Genomic DNA, 19,295 nt, shown 5'->3' with positions numbered 1-19,295 from the left:
AGAATCATGTATTTTTAACAACAAACCAAGTTAAAGGGCACTGTTTAAAACTCTGTTCCACCTTGTGATGTCTTGTGGTAATCCAGGAAGTGCTTTGTGTTTTCAAACTCCATGATTTTGTGGAATTACCCATCTCTTCTGAGCTAAATGTAAAAGGAGCTGTTAAGTGAAACTACCACTTCATGAGATCACAAGGTGGAACAGAGCGCTTTGAGCTCTGGAGATGTGGATAAACTAATAAACCAAGATTACTCATCAAGATTGCATGAAACAAATCACAACTCCAGGTATATTTTTTGATGAGGAAACAACATTATAACATGGCTTAAAGCTCACAAGAAGTCATTATATAATTGTAACGACAATCTCTCAATTTCAAGGTTTGGTTTTGACAATTTGGTTACTCTATTTAATCAAAAATATACTTTTGCTTATACTAACAAATCTATACAAAGTTATAATAATCTCTGGTCAAAATAGATTGATATAGTAGCTAAAATACTAAACATTAACCACTTCTTTTACTTTTAATAATTAATTTGACCTCCACCTCCTTAACCTCTCAGTAGTGTCCAGGCTCCAGGTTTTCTTGCAGGTGCATGGCTACATCTGTCCAGGCCGAGGTGGTCCGTCCCTGGGGGCATGCTCTGTGCGGGACTCCCTCTATGTCTTTGGTCTGGAAGTCACCCAGCTTTTGGATCCTGTGAGGGAAATCTCGGGGAAAAAACACCCTCTGAATGGTGTCTACAGGCAGGCTTGGGGCTTCGTGTGGCCTTCGGTCCCACTTAGATTTATAGTGTGGTTTAGTTGAGCTTGCATCTCTCCATACATTAACCTTGCCTCTTAGAGCTGGTTCTACCATTGGGCTATCTGGTTCTGGGCCAGTATATATCGCCCATGGCTTTAACTTTGGTAATTTAAAAGCATGGTTTATTTCTTCTTCTTGGCCCACAGATGAAGAGGGAGAGGTGCTTTTATCCTCTTGGGCTCCTTCTTCAGATTGTAGGCTAGATTCACGCTCAGTTTTCTTTTCTTTACGACTATGCTCTTTGTTATTATCCGATATAAGGCATTTTTTATGAAACTGACTGACCAAGACTTTAGGGCAAAACTCTTTCCTAAGTGTTAACCCTTTCTTGTTGGCCCACTCAGTAACAGTTTTATCAATCTTTGGCTAAAATTACACAAAAAATAAATCAATTAAAGGCAGTTCATTACTACTAAACACAATTCATGGGCAAAAAGTTATCTTACCTTTTTGCTGATCTTGTCACGTTTATCACAGTCCATCAGATCACAGTATATCGTTTGAGTTTGCACCCTCGCCTCCAGTTCCTTATTGTTTTGTTCATGCCACATGCAGTCCTTGAGATACCTGCAATGTTATTCCATTAATTTCTGTTCGGGAAATGAGCGCTGGCCTATTAAAGAGACGCTGGCTACATTTACATGCACACCAACATTCTCATTATTATCAGATTTCTGCAGCTGCTAGATTTGTTATGGTCTCTGTGTCTGTTATTTTTAGATTTAGGTTACTGGGGGACCACATTAAGAAAGAAACTGAATTGCTCAGAACAGATGATTCTACCGTACATGACATTTTAATAATCAGACAAGTCCAGAAATCAGATAATAATCAGATTTTAGTGTGAATGTAAACATAACCACTGGAGACAATGGATGTCTAACATAAAGTTAATCTGCCATCAGTACAGGATCTGGACAAGAACACAGTGATATATATTTTAATTTCCATGCCTCAAGTCCAGCATTTATAGTTTCCGCAAAGAAATGTATTGCTTAAAATCAGAAGTTTTATTGCCATTGTCAGTGAACAAAATTCCCAAATTCGTAATATTCCTTGGCTTATGGTGCAACAGTATATAAAGAATGAATAATAATTGCCCCAAAATACGCGTATGTTCAGTCCAGGAGTCCAGCATTACACAACAGATAAACTTAATGATATTTTTGTGTGATTGGTCATATAAGCTGCTGGGATATTCTTCTTTTAGTTACCTGCCGATCTTTCTGCGGTTCCACATCCGGGCCATGTCCAGAGGGAGCAGTCCGGAGTGGTCTCGGGCGAACAGATCTGCTCCGGCTTCCACCAGCATCCGAGTGTATTCCATTTGTCCTTCAGCTACAGCCATGTGCAGGGGGGTCTGACCTGACGCTGTGGTGCTGAGAACATTATGAACAAATAAACAAAGGTATCATATCTAAATACATAACTTAATTAAATGAGTGAATGAGAAATGAAAATCAACAGTGATGCACATTAAATGCATGTCTAAATAGTTAATTCGTCTGTTATTTTTGTTATTTAATTTCACTCAACATGTCATAATTTTTATTGTGTGCCCTTTGTAATTCAATTAAACATAAAAATAGAGTAGCTTTTTTGATCTTTTAAGTTCAGAATCCAAGCAGATCTAATCATAATCCGATTCTGAATTTAGGGAGCGTTCCTACTTATCCTTGTTTGGTTCTGACTTGAGTTCAGTTTTGTCCTGATATAGACTTACTTTGGTCCTGTTCTAATCCTGATCTAGTCCAAGCTTGGTTTGAGGATTTGTTTCTGTTTAGTCCCAGCTTTGATGCAGTGTTTGTGGAAGTGTGGAAGTGCATGTGGTCCAAAACATCAACAGGGGATGTAGCTGAAAAGTAAAAATGTTAGGAGCTGTGCTGACCTTTCTATATTTCTACATTACAAATTTTCTGATGCAAGTTGACCATTTTTGGTTGTCTTTTACTATGGTTTATAATGTTTCACAAAAAACATTCAAATATATCTTTGTGATATGTAAGCCACCAATAGGTTGTTTTTATTATTAGAATATAGAAACTTACAGATTGACATCAGCCCCTTGTTGCAGGAGGTAGCGGAAACAGGCCTGAGTTTGTGGTGTGCAGCGAATGCAGAGAAACATGTGAAGAGGTCTGCGTCCCTGGGAGTCATCGCTGCTGTTGATCCACCACTCCCCTGATTCCAACATGTGCTGGAGGCTGCCCAGCTGACCCCGCAGACAAGCCACATGCAGTGGGGACAGGCCCTGGAGGAGACAGAGGCCATTACAGGGTAATTCAAAGACAAAACATGAAAACACAAATACATTGCGTCTGTAGAAGCAAGAGTGGCTATAGCTTAGGGTGACCAGAATTTCAAAAAAAAAACTGGGATGGGTTTGGGGTTATTGGTAATAATAAAAATGTGAAAACGACTGAGTAATTAAGGAAGATTTTTATGCACTTGGTGAGTCAATATAGTAAAATTTTCTTTGTGTTTTGGTCATTTTTAAGCAGCTTTTCTGTATTTTACCTAAACAAATGACAATTTATGCCTCTCTTTACTGTTGGCAGGGATCAAATTGGTCAAAAATAGGCACACCTGGGACATTTCTTGTGAAAAACTGGGACAAATCAATGGTTTTGGATAAATCCGCTGGGACAGCGGTCACAGGGCTCAAAACTGCGACTGTCCCGGGTAAATAGGGATGACTGGTCAGCCTACTATAGCTACAATACTATTCAAATGAAACAGTTCTCCACCACAGAAAATACTTGGACTTTTGCCTGAAAGCAGTAATAATAAATAAAATGTAATAAATAAAATGTATTAATTTTATAAATAAATAGAAGATACCTACCTGCACGTCGACCTTCAGGGTGCGCACTATCCTCTCCAAAAAATCCTCAGCGCTCTCCGAGTCCCTCCGCACATCGTCAGCAGGGGGCGCTCTCGCAGACTTGGGGGCAGTGTGGCAAAGACTTCAAAATATCAAATCGAAATCATACACCGATGATGACCAGATGTCCTTTAAACTTAAGCCAAAAGAAACTATATATGTCCATCTGTGCGAGCTGTTCTTCATCAGGTAGGCTATGAGGCTATTCTGTGTGAATCTTTGTAATGTTAAAAGTTTCAGACACGTGTTATCTTTGCTAACAGCTGCTAAAACTTTAACGATTAGCTTTCCCATCAGCGTAGCACGTGTTCGCTTGTTTCGCTAGCACTTGTACATTGTTTGATGAAGTTTATTTGTTAATTTAATCACCTTTTGCTCTTGCCTCGTCCCTGTTTCCCAGATTTGTTGTCTGGTGCCTTCGTTGCCATGGAAATGACGGTGAGGGTGGAGAATAAACTTCCTACAATAAAAAAAAACAAAAAACTTTATATTTAGTTTTTTATTTAGTTTTAGTTTTTATTTAGTTTAGTTTTTTAGTTTGTTTGTTTGTTTAGTTTAGTTCTTAAACTTGTTTTTAAACGTATTACTTTATTTGTTTATTTATTTATTTTATTTAGTAGATTTGATTATAGTTCTATGAGTACATTTTGACATGCACTGCTTATAATTAGGGCGATATGTAGGATGAACAGATTATCAAAAGTCAAAACTGGGACACACCCGGGTTGTGATGGTTGGTATAAATAAAACTGTGAAAAGAGTGTCTAACATTGTGCATTCTGGTGTCTTAATCTGAGGGACTTTTTGCTTTATAGTCATTAGCAAACACTGTTTTCTGTATTTTGGCTAAACAAATAACAATTTATGCTCCTCTTTACTGTTGGCAGGCATCAGATTAGTCAATTGTGATAGTCCTGTTTTAGTCCTGGTTTAGACCTGATGTAGTCCTGGTTTAGATCAAATTGGTCAAAAATAGGGAGACCTGAGACATTTCTTGTCTAAAAGGGCTCAAAACTGGGACTGTCCCAGGTAAATAGGGGCATCTGGTCACCCTGGCGATATGACAACAAAATATTCAACTTTTTTTCCCATTCATATTTATCATAGCCATCACAATTTTTTATTCGATTTTAGTTTTTAAAGCCATCTTAAAATGGCTGTTATTATTCATTTTCCAGTACATAAACTTTTAATCTGAAAAAATAAGAATTCTGCTCTAAACCACATAATTTTACTGGCAATTAAAAAGCCTCAGGAAATGAATCTTGATTAAAACTCATTCACACTCATACTCAGATTCTAGTCAGATGTATAGTTTTAAGCATATAATAATATGATGCTATGCCCTCTCCCTGTTTAAGTGCCCTACCTCCCCCTGTGTTTGTATTGAGCACACATCAGTATAGGCTGCACACATTTGGTCTGACTAAAGCAGATCAATCCTGCAGTGGAGGCATGTCCATTCCAGTGCGTCCGGCAGAGTCTATCACGTGCTGCAGACCAAAGTGAATCGGCACGTTTATATTCTCCATGTCTCTGTGGGACTGTGCTGTCGATTAAGTTATCGAGTGCTGGGACAGTGTGATCACAGTTATTGACCATTTGACCTCTCCACGAACTAAAGAGAACTGCACAGCAAAGGGCACGCACTCTGAAAAGTAGTGCAACTTTTCACACATACGTATGCCTAGAAGTTGTTGGCTAAGTGTATTCTATAACTGTCCACTAGGGCTGAGCTTTTTTATTTGAGCTCAATATTTATCGCATATTTTGCACTATTGGAGAAGTTTGTCTTATTTTATTTATTTTATTAATATCTGAGCTGTACATACTATCTACTGAAGTGTTTCATACTGCTATCATTTATTGCAGACCCTACTTTTTGCCATTATTATACATTTAGAAATTGTTTTTCTAAGAGTATTTAGCTTTAGGGGTTTTGTGACATAAAGTTGTTCCAATATTAAAGGCAATAGTCTTTAATCCATGCTAAGAGACTGATGGAGGTAATATCTAGTATATGTAGCACTGTGATAATATTATCACTAATGATGTATGTAGCAAACTGCAATATTTATATTTTTGATGTAAATTTAACAGATTCATATTTATTCAGGGTTCTTTGTTGTGATTTTGTTCTAGAGCTGTCTTTCTGCACTGAGGTTCAAGGATAGTCCATGGACCTCTGGCTTCCTGCTCCCAGAGGCCATCACCACAAAAACGCCCTCTGCACTTCAGCTCTCGTGGCTCTAAGTGAGTTCATGTTCCCTCTGTGTATATAATATATATGTGTAAGTGTGCATGTTTATCCTTGGGCACTAGCCTATGTAGAATGGTACATAAGGTAATGGTGAGGGAGCACAGTGCATCAGTGCACTTGAAAATTAAGAGAAAAAATATGTTTTGCAGGACCACCAACCCGCTGCATAATTTTTGCTCATGTTCACATCCTTGAGCAAAAATCAAAATTCAGACGCATTCGATTTTTGCCATTTTTGTGATCATTGGTGCAATAATCACAATTCATCAATTATTCCATTTAATTGCACCGTCCTGAACATGAATTCAGACTCATTTGTTTGGCCGCAAGTGAAATTTAAGTAATGTTTGTAGTGTTTCCATAAAACACATGAACCCACCAGTGTGTAAGTGTATGGAGTTCACAAAGAGCACCGCCTGGCCGCTTTGTAGCCCCAGCGTCTTTCTCCGTCCTCGGTCACATGTCGGGGAGAAGGTGGGGGTGGGTTGGAGGTCGTGTGGAGTTAAGAGTGTAGAGCCATTTCATGTTTGACTTTCAGCACTGGTCCCTGGACAGCGACCTGTACATGACTTTCACTCTAAGGAAGCGAATGTATGTTGGATTTCCTACTGTACTGTGTATGTGCTGTCATATCCCATCTGCTAAAGAGGCTCCCCTGATACGAACTGGAAATGTTTTGAGCAATTGCTATATGATTTAAAGACCTATTGATTTTAACATATTGATTTTAAAATGAAAGTGTTACTTAAGAAAATCTAGAACAAGATTTTTTTATGTATAATTCCTCTTAGTAATAGTAATAATTGTTTTTTTTATTGTCTTTACAGTCAGAGAGTTACACAAACACAATCTTAATGAGAGTTTTATTGTTGGACACAACAACACTTGTTGCAGGGATTGAACCAACAACCTTTTGGCTTGTTGCTTTGTATTTCTGTGCTGACTGAACTGCTTCCACTTCCTATCATAAATATAGCACCGTAATTTGTCCACAAGTTGAGTTGTATTAGAGTATTAAATCTGGTAACCTGGTAGATCTCTACAAGCATGTTCTGAAATGCATGATATTTTTGTTTTAGTTTAGCAGTTCATATTTATTTCAGACTTCTCCTTAATGCCAAATGTTTAAAATGTGCCCTTTTAACAGAATCTTTATTTCAAAGCTCAAACATAAATCTAACCACAAGCGCAATACTAGTCAGAAACATCACAATTAGATATTTTCCCAAATCTTTCAGCCTTATAAATTCCCTGTCTGTTCGGGTATATTTCAGTGTTTGCATGCACACATTAGATAGGGCACATCCAGTTGGTACAGAGCAGATTAACAGCAGAGCGATAGTAACTGTGTAACCTGCTTAGGGCGAGGATGAGCATGAGATCATGTCCCAGCTGCCCCTCAGCAAGCGCTCCCATTGGTCAGATCTTTCATCCAATCACAGCCCATCTGTTTGTGTTGTGGCTGGTGGCTCTGGACCAAAGGGTTATCAGCTCTTACTGTACATCAGGGGATTGGGAGAAGTATTTAAACAGCTACTATTGGGCACGTACTGTGGAGAATTTTTGGGATTTTGGAAATAGTATTGGCCTAACATTGCATACAATTAGAAGAAAGTTGTTAATGGGATGAAAAGTGTTTGAATGCACTCTGTAACATATAGATATATGACACAAATATCAATTTTGAATATTGTCTAAATATCATTACCATGTTAATCCAAAAAGATCAAGATCAAAATATTATGTTTTGTCTATGGTGTTGAAGCTGTTTTAGTTCCCTACTTCAGATCCATCTGCTTCTAACTTCAGAAATTTATCAATTTCCAACCTAAAAGATGATATTACACTATTTTCTGATCAATGTTATAATGTTGTTTCCTCAGCAAAAACATACCTGGATTTGTATTTCTTTTCATTCACACATTTAACTCACAAATCCTGCATATTTAGGCTGCCAATCTCTACATGGTTAAAAGGTATAAGGTAGCTATTAACTTGGAAACTAACTATCTTCATGACCTCACAAGGTGGAAAGAGCATTTTGAGCTTTGGAAACATAGACAGACAAACAAAACACAACTCCAAGTATATTTTTGAGGAGGTAACAACATTATAAAATGGCATAAAGCTCACCAGATTCAGTTTTATGTGATAAAGGACCTTTAAAGTGACACAGTTGGATTCGATTTATGAGAAGTGGTGGAGGAGAGTGAGTAGATTCGTAGCGACCACACAGCCCTGATCTGCTGTATATTTGATGAGGCACCTCAGAAGGACCCCGAGCTCCTTTTGTAAGCGCGCTGATGTACCTCTTTTCTCCGTTCCCTCGTTCACTCCACCCTCCTCTCCTCTGTCTTCTCATCTCCTCTCCATATTCTCCCTCCACGCCATCTGTCCAACTCTCTCTCCTCCTCCCTCTCACTTCTCTCCTCATCCCTTCTTTTCCTTGTCACTCCCCTGTCTTCTCTCCTCATTGCTATCCTCCTTCACTCCCCTCCTCTGTCCTCCTCCCTCTCCTCTCTTTTTCTCTTCTTTCTCACTCTTTCCCCTTCTAATCCATTTTCTCCATCCCCAGCGTGGTCTCTCTCCTTTCTCTGCCGCTGTCTCTATTCCCTGTTCCTCTTCTTTCTTTTTGCTTTCCTCTCTCTGCTCTCTTTTTCTCTCCTTCTACTCCTCTCTCTTTTACTCTCCCCTTCCTCTACTCTCATATTTCTCTCCCTCCTCTCTCTTTTATCTCTTCTCTCTCCTCTTTTCCTCCATCGCTCCTCTCTTTCTCCTCCCTCTCCTCCTATCTTCTCATATCTCCTCCTCTCTCCTCCTCTCCTTCTCTCCTTCTCTCCTCCTCTCTCCTCATCCTTTCTCTCTCCTCCTCTCTGCCTCGTGTTCACCCAGGCGGCAGCGCGCTAATGCACCATGTCACGTTCTGCAGCTCACAGTCACAGTGCACCAGGCTTTAGGCAGTGACCGCAGCTCGACCTCCCTGTGCAGCTCTGCTCCGCTCTGCTCTGGAGGTACGGCCTGCCCCCTGTTCCCTGTCCCTATCTGCTCTGCCCTGGCCCTGGTCTGGGACAGTGACCTGGGACATTAGCCTGAACTGGGGTGGGTCACCATACTGCTCCACACAAGTTTAGGACAAAACTTAAAAGACTGCCCTGATGGCATTTTTATCATCTGTTATTGAGCGATCAGAAGATATAGTATGTACACAATAGGAATGTGCAAAAATATGTCTTAAAAATATTACTTTAGGCCACTTGACTTTACTACACCCTTTCAAAGTAATATACCAATTAAAGGATTACAACATGTTGATAATAACAGTTTATTACATATTAAAGGTGGACACTTTAAAAGCAGATTAGGAAAAAAAAAAACTATATCTGCAATAATAAAATATTTTTCTTGACTCATTATATCTCAACACATGGGTCAAGATATCACTACAGTTCAGTATGTTTTAGGCCTCTGAAAAAAGGTTGCTCTGCCAAATCTTGCCGTGCATATTCACTTGTGTCTTGTATTGTGAGGGTCATATTAAACGAGCCGATGATATTGAAGATGGTTGCGTCCCTACATGCAGCCCTCATGTATGTCGCATGTTGACATTCTGGTTTGTTCCATTAGCGTGAGAACAGAAAGAAAACTGAAACTAGCTCTTGGCTGCCCTGTCCAGTTTGTTTACTTGCAGTGATTGTGGTTGACTCTTATATAAAACCTGAGGCAGTTTCTGTCCATCTGCTGGTTGTCACTGTGTCCTCGTCATAGGCCGTTGTCTTCATAATGACATCAGCTCATTTCAGTCTTCATTTGTTCACTGTGCTACAGCAAAATGTTATTACAAATGCACCATCATCTTATATACAGTGTATGAATCAGATGTGAGGATGACTAGAGAGTACATGGTCCAGTGTGGATTTATTCAGTCAGTATACCCCTGTGTTGTCACTGCAAGGCCCGCTGCAATTTAAATTTGCCATAAATTTCATTTTAAATTCTGTATTTTCTTGAATATAATAATTTCTTGTTCTTTATATGACGATTGTGCAAACATATAGCCAGCCTCTTGTCTAGGCCATTGTTGTAAATGAGAAATTGTTCTCAATCTACCTACAAAAGCTAAAACAAAAAAAAAATTTATACACATAAAAATGCGCCATTGCTCTTCCATGCCCTTAGAAATAGAATAAATGTGTGGAAAAAAACACTGGCCAGTTTCAGGAACCTTTACAAATATAAATATATGTTATAAGTTGCACTTCCTGTTCAGTTCATAAGCCAAAGCAGCACTGAAATGTGTATCTTCTCCTTTGCCGACCTTGTGCATGAGACAGTGGGTGTGACATTTTCCTGCTTCACCTTTTGAACTTCGGTGACCTCTGCTTTCAGTGTTTCAGCCTCTGAGTAAACTCACACTGTGGATGGTGTGTAAAGCTGCTAAGATGCACCACTCAGCACCACATTAACACACTCACATTTAAATGTACTTTGTTTAACCCCATTTTGTTCCAAGAGACTGTTCTCCAATGCAGAAGCAGAGACTGTGGCACGACACCTGAATGTGATGCAACTGCAGTCACACACCATACACCTTAACCGTACTGGTGTGTTCATGGGTCTCAGCTTCCCATATGTGACATTTAGGAGATTTTTTCTCCATTCAAAAGATATAATATTCTGTTTCAAATGCAGGTTCAGGTGACTTTGTTTCTGTAGGATAAATGCTGTCCTGTGCTAAACAGATCAGCCATAACATTACGACTACTTACTGATGACTTACTCTTTCTTCATGATTGTACCATTTTGTCATTTATGGGTTTGAAATATTAATAAACCGCTAACTAGTCCATATTTAATTCCCCATAGAGTATATTGTAAAAAATAAAATCAGACCTCTGCGTTCTGTCTGCATATAAAAAGTATTTTACCCACTACAAACCCTGAAAAAACATTAGGCATTAGAATTGCTAATATACTGTAGACCAGTGTTTCCCAAAGTCATAAATCTTCCTGACCCAAGTCAATAAACGTTATTTGTAAATCGTAAAATTAATTTGTGACCACCAACATTAATGAGGATATTTTATTGTTGATTGAGTGATCGTGTCTCTCTGAACAATTAGAATTACTCAGATTTTAAACAATGAAAAACAGTAATCAGTGTTTCCCACAGAAAATTGGTTAGGCAAGGTAGTGCTGCCGAAAAACTGTGGAGTGGGGAGGGGTGCGCAGAAATGTATGTATATGTATATTGCAGACCTACATGCAGATGGTGACAAGGTGACCCCAAAAAAATCTCTTGTGACCCACCAGAGGGTCGCGACCCAGTCTTTGGGAAACAGTGCTGTAGACAGTTTTTGGTGGTCCACCCCTGTTTCACCATCTTCACCATCTGGAAAAAAGTACCATAATATAGTGCTTTCCTTTTAATGCAGCTCTAAACTCAATCGGTCTATTTATCCACGAGCTATCCTCCTATTAGTCAGCTTCCGTTATGCTCTTAATGACACTTGGATGTAGCCAATCCCAATGAAGTGCAAACTTTCAAAAGAAGCAGTTATCTTCAATTACCCTTAAAGCAGTAACAGAAATAACTTTCATTAATAACCAGTTGAACAATCTACACCAGCACTATCATACGCGTATCCAACGGGCATTATTACTTAAATTAGGTTGGAGTTCTTATTTTTCAGCAGTGGAAAGACACATGATGTTAAAATAAACATCTGATGCCCTTCCAAAATAAGTGATCTAAAAATACTACAGCACATAAACAACCAGCCTCACATCCAGTACCTTGACGAATGACTCATTGATGGACTACGAAAAGTTTATAGTCGTGGGGGATAAAAATAATACACTTAATTAGATGCAGACAGCATGCAGTGGACTTATTTTGACCTCAAGAGCTACTTACAATATATCAGTACTGAGGCAAGACAGGCTTTGCTCAAATATATACGCTAAATTAATACCACAAAATTATGTTTTGAGTGATCACTGTACACAGCAATCTTTCTTGTGAACTTACAGTGACACCATGACCTTAGTAAGATGGCTGTTTCTTGCTGTGCCTCTATCCAGGTCAGAGAGCATCAAGTTGTCCTGGTTCAACAACAGGGCAAACACAAAACCCATTGTTCGCTTGACATGCATCTTCAGAAAATGTACTGATGGTAGACATAACATGGCGTGAATATGCAAATGGTTTTGGGACAGTGACACTACAACTACTTTCAACCACTTAAGAGAAAGATGGTTAACATGGTTGAAAAGAAATATTGAAAAACACATAAAATTGGCCATTGAATTTTGTCTTCAAAAGCAGGTCGGTCAACAGCTTGGAGTAAAGTTCTAAAGTAAATACAGTTTGTAATAGGGAACCGAAATATTGTGATATCATACTGTCAAAGTTCTCACAATGATATCGTGGACCATCACAATATATCGAATTACAAGTCCATTTCAGATCCATTTCAGTGTAGCCTACAAGAAGAAATAACAGTTCTAAGCCTTTTAACTCTTAGTTCTTTGGATTAAGTCTTGTCAAGGCATTTTAAGGAAAAAGTAGCATATTAACAATTTTGTTTGCCTCTACCAAATATCACATCATGCTGAGAGCTTTAGATATTGTTACAGCCCTAATCGTGAGCCTCCCCACTATATCGCGAGCTTTCCCACGATATCGCAATAAATATCGTGCCGTGAGGTTCACACTGTGACGTTATCGTATTGTGAGACTTGGATATTGTTACACCCCTAGTTTGTAGTAATTGTCTGTAATTAAATAATTAATATAGAACAAATCATTATTTAAAGGTCCTTCAGTATGTCTAACTCCTCAAACCCTTTGGCTCATTGCATTCGCATACATTCATTCTTTGAACACAAGCACAGTTGTAGAACAGCTTTTTCAAATGGCAAAGTGATGCAGAGTGGATCACCAGTGTTCAGGCACTCAGCTCTCCATATCCAGAATCGATGTACGCAAGGATGCATGCAGCTCTGTCTTAAATCTTTGCGACTGATAAAATTATTTACAATTAAGATAAAGACACAGTGGTCTGTTCTTTTACAATGCATTTTATTAAATAAAATAAAAAGGTACTTACTTAAGAAAAGTTGTGAATTGGAGTTTTAATATTAGGAAATAAAGTAGTTTTTCGACCAAGTACTGTACTTGATGAAAATATATTTATATTGTTTTCAGCCAACAATACAATTTTATTTATTCCTTTTATGTCTTTTCTTTGTTATCCTTTTGTCTACCTCTCTGCATCATATAGCATCTCCTTCTGTCTCCTGTGCTGAGACAAAAAGCAGCCTCAGTAGCTAATTACCACCTTAAATAATGCAACACTTGTACCAGCTACATGCAGAGGAGACAAAATCCATTTGGACTGACAATCTTAAGGGGATGTGGCCTTATAGTCCTGTGTACGACATGTTGATCCCTGTATTATTGATGCGTGCTTTGCTATGCAATGTGTTTTCTCAGCTGAATAAAACTGGAATAGACCTAAACTTAGCCCCAATGCTGTTTAGTTATTTCCATTTAAAATTTTTGCTTTAAAAACGAGAAAGCAAAATTTTAAGTGTCTATTTGCTAATGCATTCTTAACATGTATAACATTATAAATCTTGGAAAACAGGCTATGTAGTTGGGAACATTTTAAAAAGTGCAGAGTGGAGTTTGTGTTTGAGAGGTTAGCAGGGGTTGACTCTGTAAGAACATGTAGCGATCACTGCTTATTAAAGTTATAAACCTATTACAAGTTCAAGCTGTTCTTTATGTCAGTCAAAATTAAGTCCAGTGACGTTACACCAGAAAACTAACCTCAAATGTCATTACAGATAAGTGTTAGTGTCACCTTTGTGCACATTTTGGAAAATTTGGCAAGGGCTTGTGGTAGTGGTTGTCAGCTAATTAAATATTTAGTCCTCAAAGAATTGCAAATATATCAAATACTGGATCATGAAAGTTGCACAAATATAATACAAAATTTGCTTTTTTAAATAATGTTTACTTCCCTACTCTCATTATTATTACACTCCTACTTGGACCAAGTTCTGTCATTGTGTCCTTAGGCAAGATACTTCTCCCACTTTTGGCTAGAATGAATCTGGTGTGTGAGTGTTGGTGGTGGTCAGAGGGGACAATGGTGCGGACTGGTAACCTGGCTTCTGTTAGTCTACTCCAGGGCAGCTGTGGCTACATAAGTATCTTAGAATGAAGTGAATAAATAATTACTACAGTGTGCCGCTTTGAGAGAACTGTAAGAAATGCATATTATATAAAGCTTCCTTCTGGCCATGAGTTGAGATAACATAACAACATAACATTGTGATCTATAGGATCTGGAAAATTATTATATAATTTGGGTATTTTTTTGCCCGTCCCTATTTGTGTACTTACTATTTTGTGGTTAGTATTTCCAACTTACCACACCAATATTAACAGAGAACCTCTTCACCCCCGTAACCCCTCCTCTGTGCAATGTATTAGCTGCAGTTACAAGAGCTAGCACCGTGCTCTGTCCCTCCATAGGTGTATTTTACAATTTAATGTGTTGGTGATGCTCATGTCCCCTGGCATCACCCACAGCACGAACAGCACACCCCCTGAACCTCCCCTCCTCCGTCCCCTACTCCAGGGGTGGGCTAAGATGGACTGAGGGGCAGCAGGAGGCGGCTGAACTGTGCTGTGGTACAGGAGAGACAGTGATGTTATGTGGCATGTTTGGATTTGCTCTGTGTTTGATCACATGGCTGTGTGAGCGTACACAAGTAGTGTGCGGTCAGGGCAATCGAGGCAAGCCGCTGCCCAATAAAATCTAAAATCATCGCGTGTCAAAAGTGTCATTAAATAGTTTCAAATTATATCCAAATAATCCTGTTTTCCCTTCATTTCTGTCCATGCGCTCTTACAACCGGAGAGGCCAGCCAGTTGTTTTAGAGGTTTGCACATGCGTACTGAAGACCACAGCCAGCTCAAACAGCGCTGAATAAATGATAATAAATCCATATCATCATCCATGGGAATTGGAGATGTGCAGCAATTCCTAGTAAGTGCAAATGCAGAGCAGGAGATGACAGAAGCAGCTCTAACATTTAAAACAAGTGTCTAAAAATAACTTGCTTTTAGCGCCAAGTCACTCTTTGTAGTTTCACGTTTGTAATGATCGCATGTTACTTAGAAAAACAGGCCATCATTTAATCAAACAGTGATCTAGTTTCAAGACTAGTTTCTGTGAAATGGAGGATCTAGACAGAGCAGTGGAGTGAGAGCGGCTGGAGAGGAGCCTGTCTCGTCTGTGTGTTTATGAAGGAGCGACAGTGTCATTGGAATAACAGCACTATAACACGTGTGGAGGAACATGTGTCTTTTCTGGACCTACTCCGCTTCAGGGAAATACACAACGTTTCTTCAGGAAAGATGTGGTTTTGCATCTGTAAGAGCTGAGTAATAACGCACTGTTCTAACATAGGGCTGTGTTTAAGGGGATGTTTGTGAGATATCGGGCTGTATTATAAATGCACCTGTCTGACCAGTGCACTGTAGTTGTTAGTATTTCTTCATGATCTTCATAAATGCACATTCTGTTTAGTAAGTGCGTTACACATCTGTAGAGCTGTAATATGTTATTAGTTTGTTTAAAAAGACAAATCTGCACTGAAGACAATTTGAGAATGACACATTAGCACTCAGAGAATGGGGCAGTGCCAGAAAATGTTTGTATCAAATTTCATCATTGTCTGATACCTTTATCGATGGATCACTATGAATATCGACCGATACTGGGACCTGTATATTTTTGCCTGACCAGGACTTGTGTCATTTTTACTTTTTATTTTTTTATGTAGTCTCCTCACCTGCAACACTTTATGGTTTACACTATTTTAATACATTCCAAATGATTCCCAAACTCACTGTGGATTGAAACTCATACAAGGAGAGCCTGAGCTCATGCCATGTGCCCACAGTACAGTGCAAAAGACAGAAACGCTGACCTGCTCACACTGCTGTGCTGAGCTGACTTGCCAGGTCTGCAGTTTCTCTGTGGAATTGGATGACTTTTTAAGAGCAGCCAGTGGTGAAAAATATTGTCCTTGAGTTAAGTCAGCTGAAAGTGGTGAAAAATATTGTCCTTGAGTTAAGTCAAAGCTATTTTCCATATAAAGAAAAAAAAATGTATTAATTCAATTTTTTTCCTAGTGAATAGGTAGACAACCCTGGTGCTTTAAACATGAAGCGAAGGAATTGCTTATTATTACTGAACATAAGGAACAAGCATATATCAATGTCTCATACTGAAAAATGAAGCCATTTTTATTTTTTATTTTTTATTATTTGACTTTCATTGTGACATTTGGTAGAAAACATCACAGTCCCAGATCTTCTGGACTTTTTTCCTTCTCCAATTGGTGAAGTTGTTTTTCATCTCTCCCGGCATTTGCACATCTATGTTTGGCTTTGGGCACAACTTTTGTCTTCTTTGGTGGTTTGTGTCCTTATTATGCAAGGATGACCCACCATCTTGGCTCTAACTGAAGGCTTCTCAGGTTTTGTTTCTTTGCCTGCAGCAAGTGTGTGACATGTGATATCAGTTTCTTCTAGTTTTTCAGAGATCTTATTTTTCCTGTTTTGTCCTTCTGCTTTTTGTTACTTTTTTTTCCACCAGCCTTGGTTGAGTCGGTCAGGTTAGTTGGAATCATCTTTGACAACATCTGTGGGCTCTGGTGATGTTAGGTTCCTCTTTGATTACAGTGAAAGGCTCTTGGACTCTTGAGCATGTGCGTTCTCAATTAGAGCCCAATCATTTGAAGGATCTATGATTTTAGTGACCATCTTCAGCCACCTTTTAGATGGCTTCTTTTTTCTCTTTTGCCTTTTCCTTTTAACTTTTGTTTTAGGCAGGAATGGTGCACCAACTGGAGAGACCACCAAATTGTGGTCTATTATAAAGAATGGTTCATACTTTCTACACTATTACTATATTATACTATTATACTATAGTGTGCACAGGTAGGTTTTCAACAAAGTTTTGAACAATAGTTGTACAAAAATGATCATGTCGTTGAGGAGGGCCACAGACTGGTGGATAGTGCAATGAATCCTTGACCAAACCACTTCAATGCCTGCTTAGTACTTGGATAGGAGACAGCTGGGAGTACCAAAGGGGGAGAGAGATGCTCTGATGAAAAAGTCTTGAATTTAATTCAGTGGTAAATGCTCAATGCTTGAATGCCCAGAGATATAAATACCCCCCAATTGTTACATCAATTGAACATGAAAATATGGAAAAAAGTGAATCTTTCCTATGTCCCACTTTCAAAATATAGCAAAAATTCACAAACGCTCCATTATACAACTAAAACTGCCACAATAAAATGTATTATAAATGTCTATTGACTATTCTGGAAAATGTTGTAACCTGTATTTATTAAATAGCTCTTTGTTTATTTTCACATTTAAACTTTTCTCAGATGCTCGTGTGTCTGTTACAAAAGCTGACACATTCTCTTCCCATCTGTAAACTTCACATTAGTGATGACATGTGGTGCATACGCTCACATGTTTGGCCTATAGCTGTCCATGTGTGCATCATACACCGCCTATTATATGATCTCATGTAATCTAATTCAAAATTGTGTAGAAGTAAGACACGCAAGTAAAAAAGCTATATATAATACTACATAAAATATCACAGTAAACAATAATATTGAAACTACTTTTATGATATATACTGTATATTTTTGTATTATTTAATTTGATATATCTTAAATATCATAATATACAAAACATTACTCACTAAAGCAACGAAAGTGTGAACATGATAAATATTGAGTCTCAAAAAATATTGTTCTATGTACTGAAGTATAAATCAGTATAGTAATTATTGTGACAGGGGATTTGGCATGTCAAGCTAATGTGACCGCTTGCCTGTGGGGACCTCGTGATGACCCGTAAATCTGACTTTGTGGTCAAATGAGTTGACCAAAGTGTGAAACTCAATGGGTTTTTTATAACACTTCAGTGGCACCTCGCTCGGTCTCGCTCCTCGGGATCCCAGGTGTCATGTGCTCTCACCTCACATAACTCTAATGTGCGGAAAAGACTTGGATTTGGAGACAATTGGAAAGAGGCTGAAATACGGTGTTTAAACTAGTCAAGGGTAAAGAATGGTGCAGAGGAGTACAATTGCTGTGTTAGGAGCGATAGGCTACATGTCACAATAGTATATCAAACAAATACATTTATATAAGAGGGAGTATTTTGCTTCTCTGGGGTATCATGCTAACTCATAACATATTTAGATCATCATTTTATCTTGTATTGTTTTGAAAAAAATATATACATATACTTTATACGTACATATACAGTTGTTGAATACAGTTTTGTATCATTATTTTGTATATTTGTATATATTTTGTTTATTTTGTAATATTGTATATTATATATTTTGCAAAATTGTTGTGTGGGAGCGTGGGTAACATAGGCTTGTGGGCTGACCACTAGACAGAAGCTTACTGTAGCTTACAGCTACAGTAAGGAGGGTTTGAATCGTTACATTGCAGATATCTAAAAGCTCTTCAGTAGGGTTGTGCAAAAATATCAAAATATCGATATATCGTATTGTTTAATGTGATGATACAGTTTCGATATATCACGGGCATGCTGTAACGATATATCACCAAGAATATTTTTTGGTATATTTTACAAAATTATTTTGTTATAGTGCTACAGTTTTGTTGCCGGTTTAGAGGAAGGAAACTCTTTTATGAAACACATTTGATATTTTCTCTCTTTTGATGAGTAAAATTGGTGTTTTTCATATTAACTTTGCAGAAGTGGTTTAACAAAGACTTTTAGTATCACAGCCATGATTAAGCCTTTATTTTTTATTGAACTGTATCGAAACGCTTTGAAATATATCGTATCGAATCGAAAGTGCACTGTATCGAGATATGTATCGTATCGTGGCCTATGTATTGAGGTATGTATCGTATCTGCAACTTCTTAATGATATCCAGCCCAGTATCTTGATTTAGTACTAGCTTTAGTATGAATTATATTATCTATCATATTGGATCATCAAATTAATACGATTGGGTCGCCTCTCCACTGATCTGACCTGTAACTTTGCCTGGTGGTGTCACCTGCTTATTTGCCATACTGTGAAACATTCCAGTCAAACCAATAACATCTCTATGGAGACTAGCAGATCCTCCTCCTACAGAAAAGTTGCAAAGTGCAGCTTTAATCAGATTATATAAAACTTGATGATCATTCATATGCACGGTTGGGACTGTATGTGAACAGCAGTAGCAAAGTAGCTTTCGGT

The 19,295-nt window shown here is 38.3% G+C and overlaps 1 protein-coding gene across 1 annotated transcript; it reads right to left on the bottom strand.

The window, feature by feature from the left end:
• Positions 1 to 374: 374 nt before the first annotated feature.
• On the bottom strand, positions 375 to 12,087 carry ankrd53 (ankyrin repeat domain 53). The gene is made up of 8 exons (XM_055156822.1): positions 11,981 to 12,087; positions 10,437 to 10,519; positions 4,062 to 4,152; positions 3,654 to 3,774; positions 2,857 to 3,059; positions 2,023 to 2,187; positions 1,255 to 1,375; positions 375 to 1,174 (listed from the first exon to the last, which is right to left on the bottom strand). The coding sequence occupies exons 1-8, from the start codon at positions 12,085 to 12,087 to the stop codon at positions 563 to 565; spliced, it is 1,503 nt and encodes a 500-aa protein (XP_055012797.1). The 3' UTR covers positions 375 to 562.
• Positions 12,088 to 19,295: the final 7,208 nt, after the last annotated feature.

This window comes from Boleophthalmus pectinirostris, unplaced genomic scaffold (genome assembly GCF_026225935.1).
Source record: "Boleophthalmus pectinirostris isolate CB_2022bp ecotype Guang Dong unplaced genomic scaffold, ASM2622593v1 HiC_scaffold_20, whole genome shotgun sequence".
NCBI lineage: Eukaryota > Metazoa > Chordata > Actinopteri > Gobiiformes > Gobiidae > Boleophthalmus > Boleophthalmus pectinirostris.
This window is presented reverse-complemented; position numbering and strand designations above follow the sequence as displayed.

What these genes read in the sequence shown, in the direction of transcription:
- ankrd53 (XM_055156822.1), bottom strand. Translation starts at nt 12,087, where the DNA reads ATGGGTTTTGTGTTTGCCCTGTTGTTGAACCAGGACAACTTGATGCTC. An exon ending in ACAAAATGGGGTTAAACAAA is followed by an intron (nt 4,153 to 10,436) that starts GTACATTTAAAT and finishes TTTTTATTGTAG; the next exon opens with GAAGTTTATTCTCCACCCTC. An exon ending in GTGACAAGATCAGCAAAAAG is followed by an intron (nt 1,175 to 1,254) that starts GTAAGATAACTT and finishes GTGTAATTTTAG; the next exon opens with CCAAAGATTGATAAAACTGT.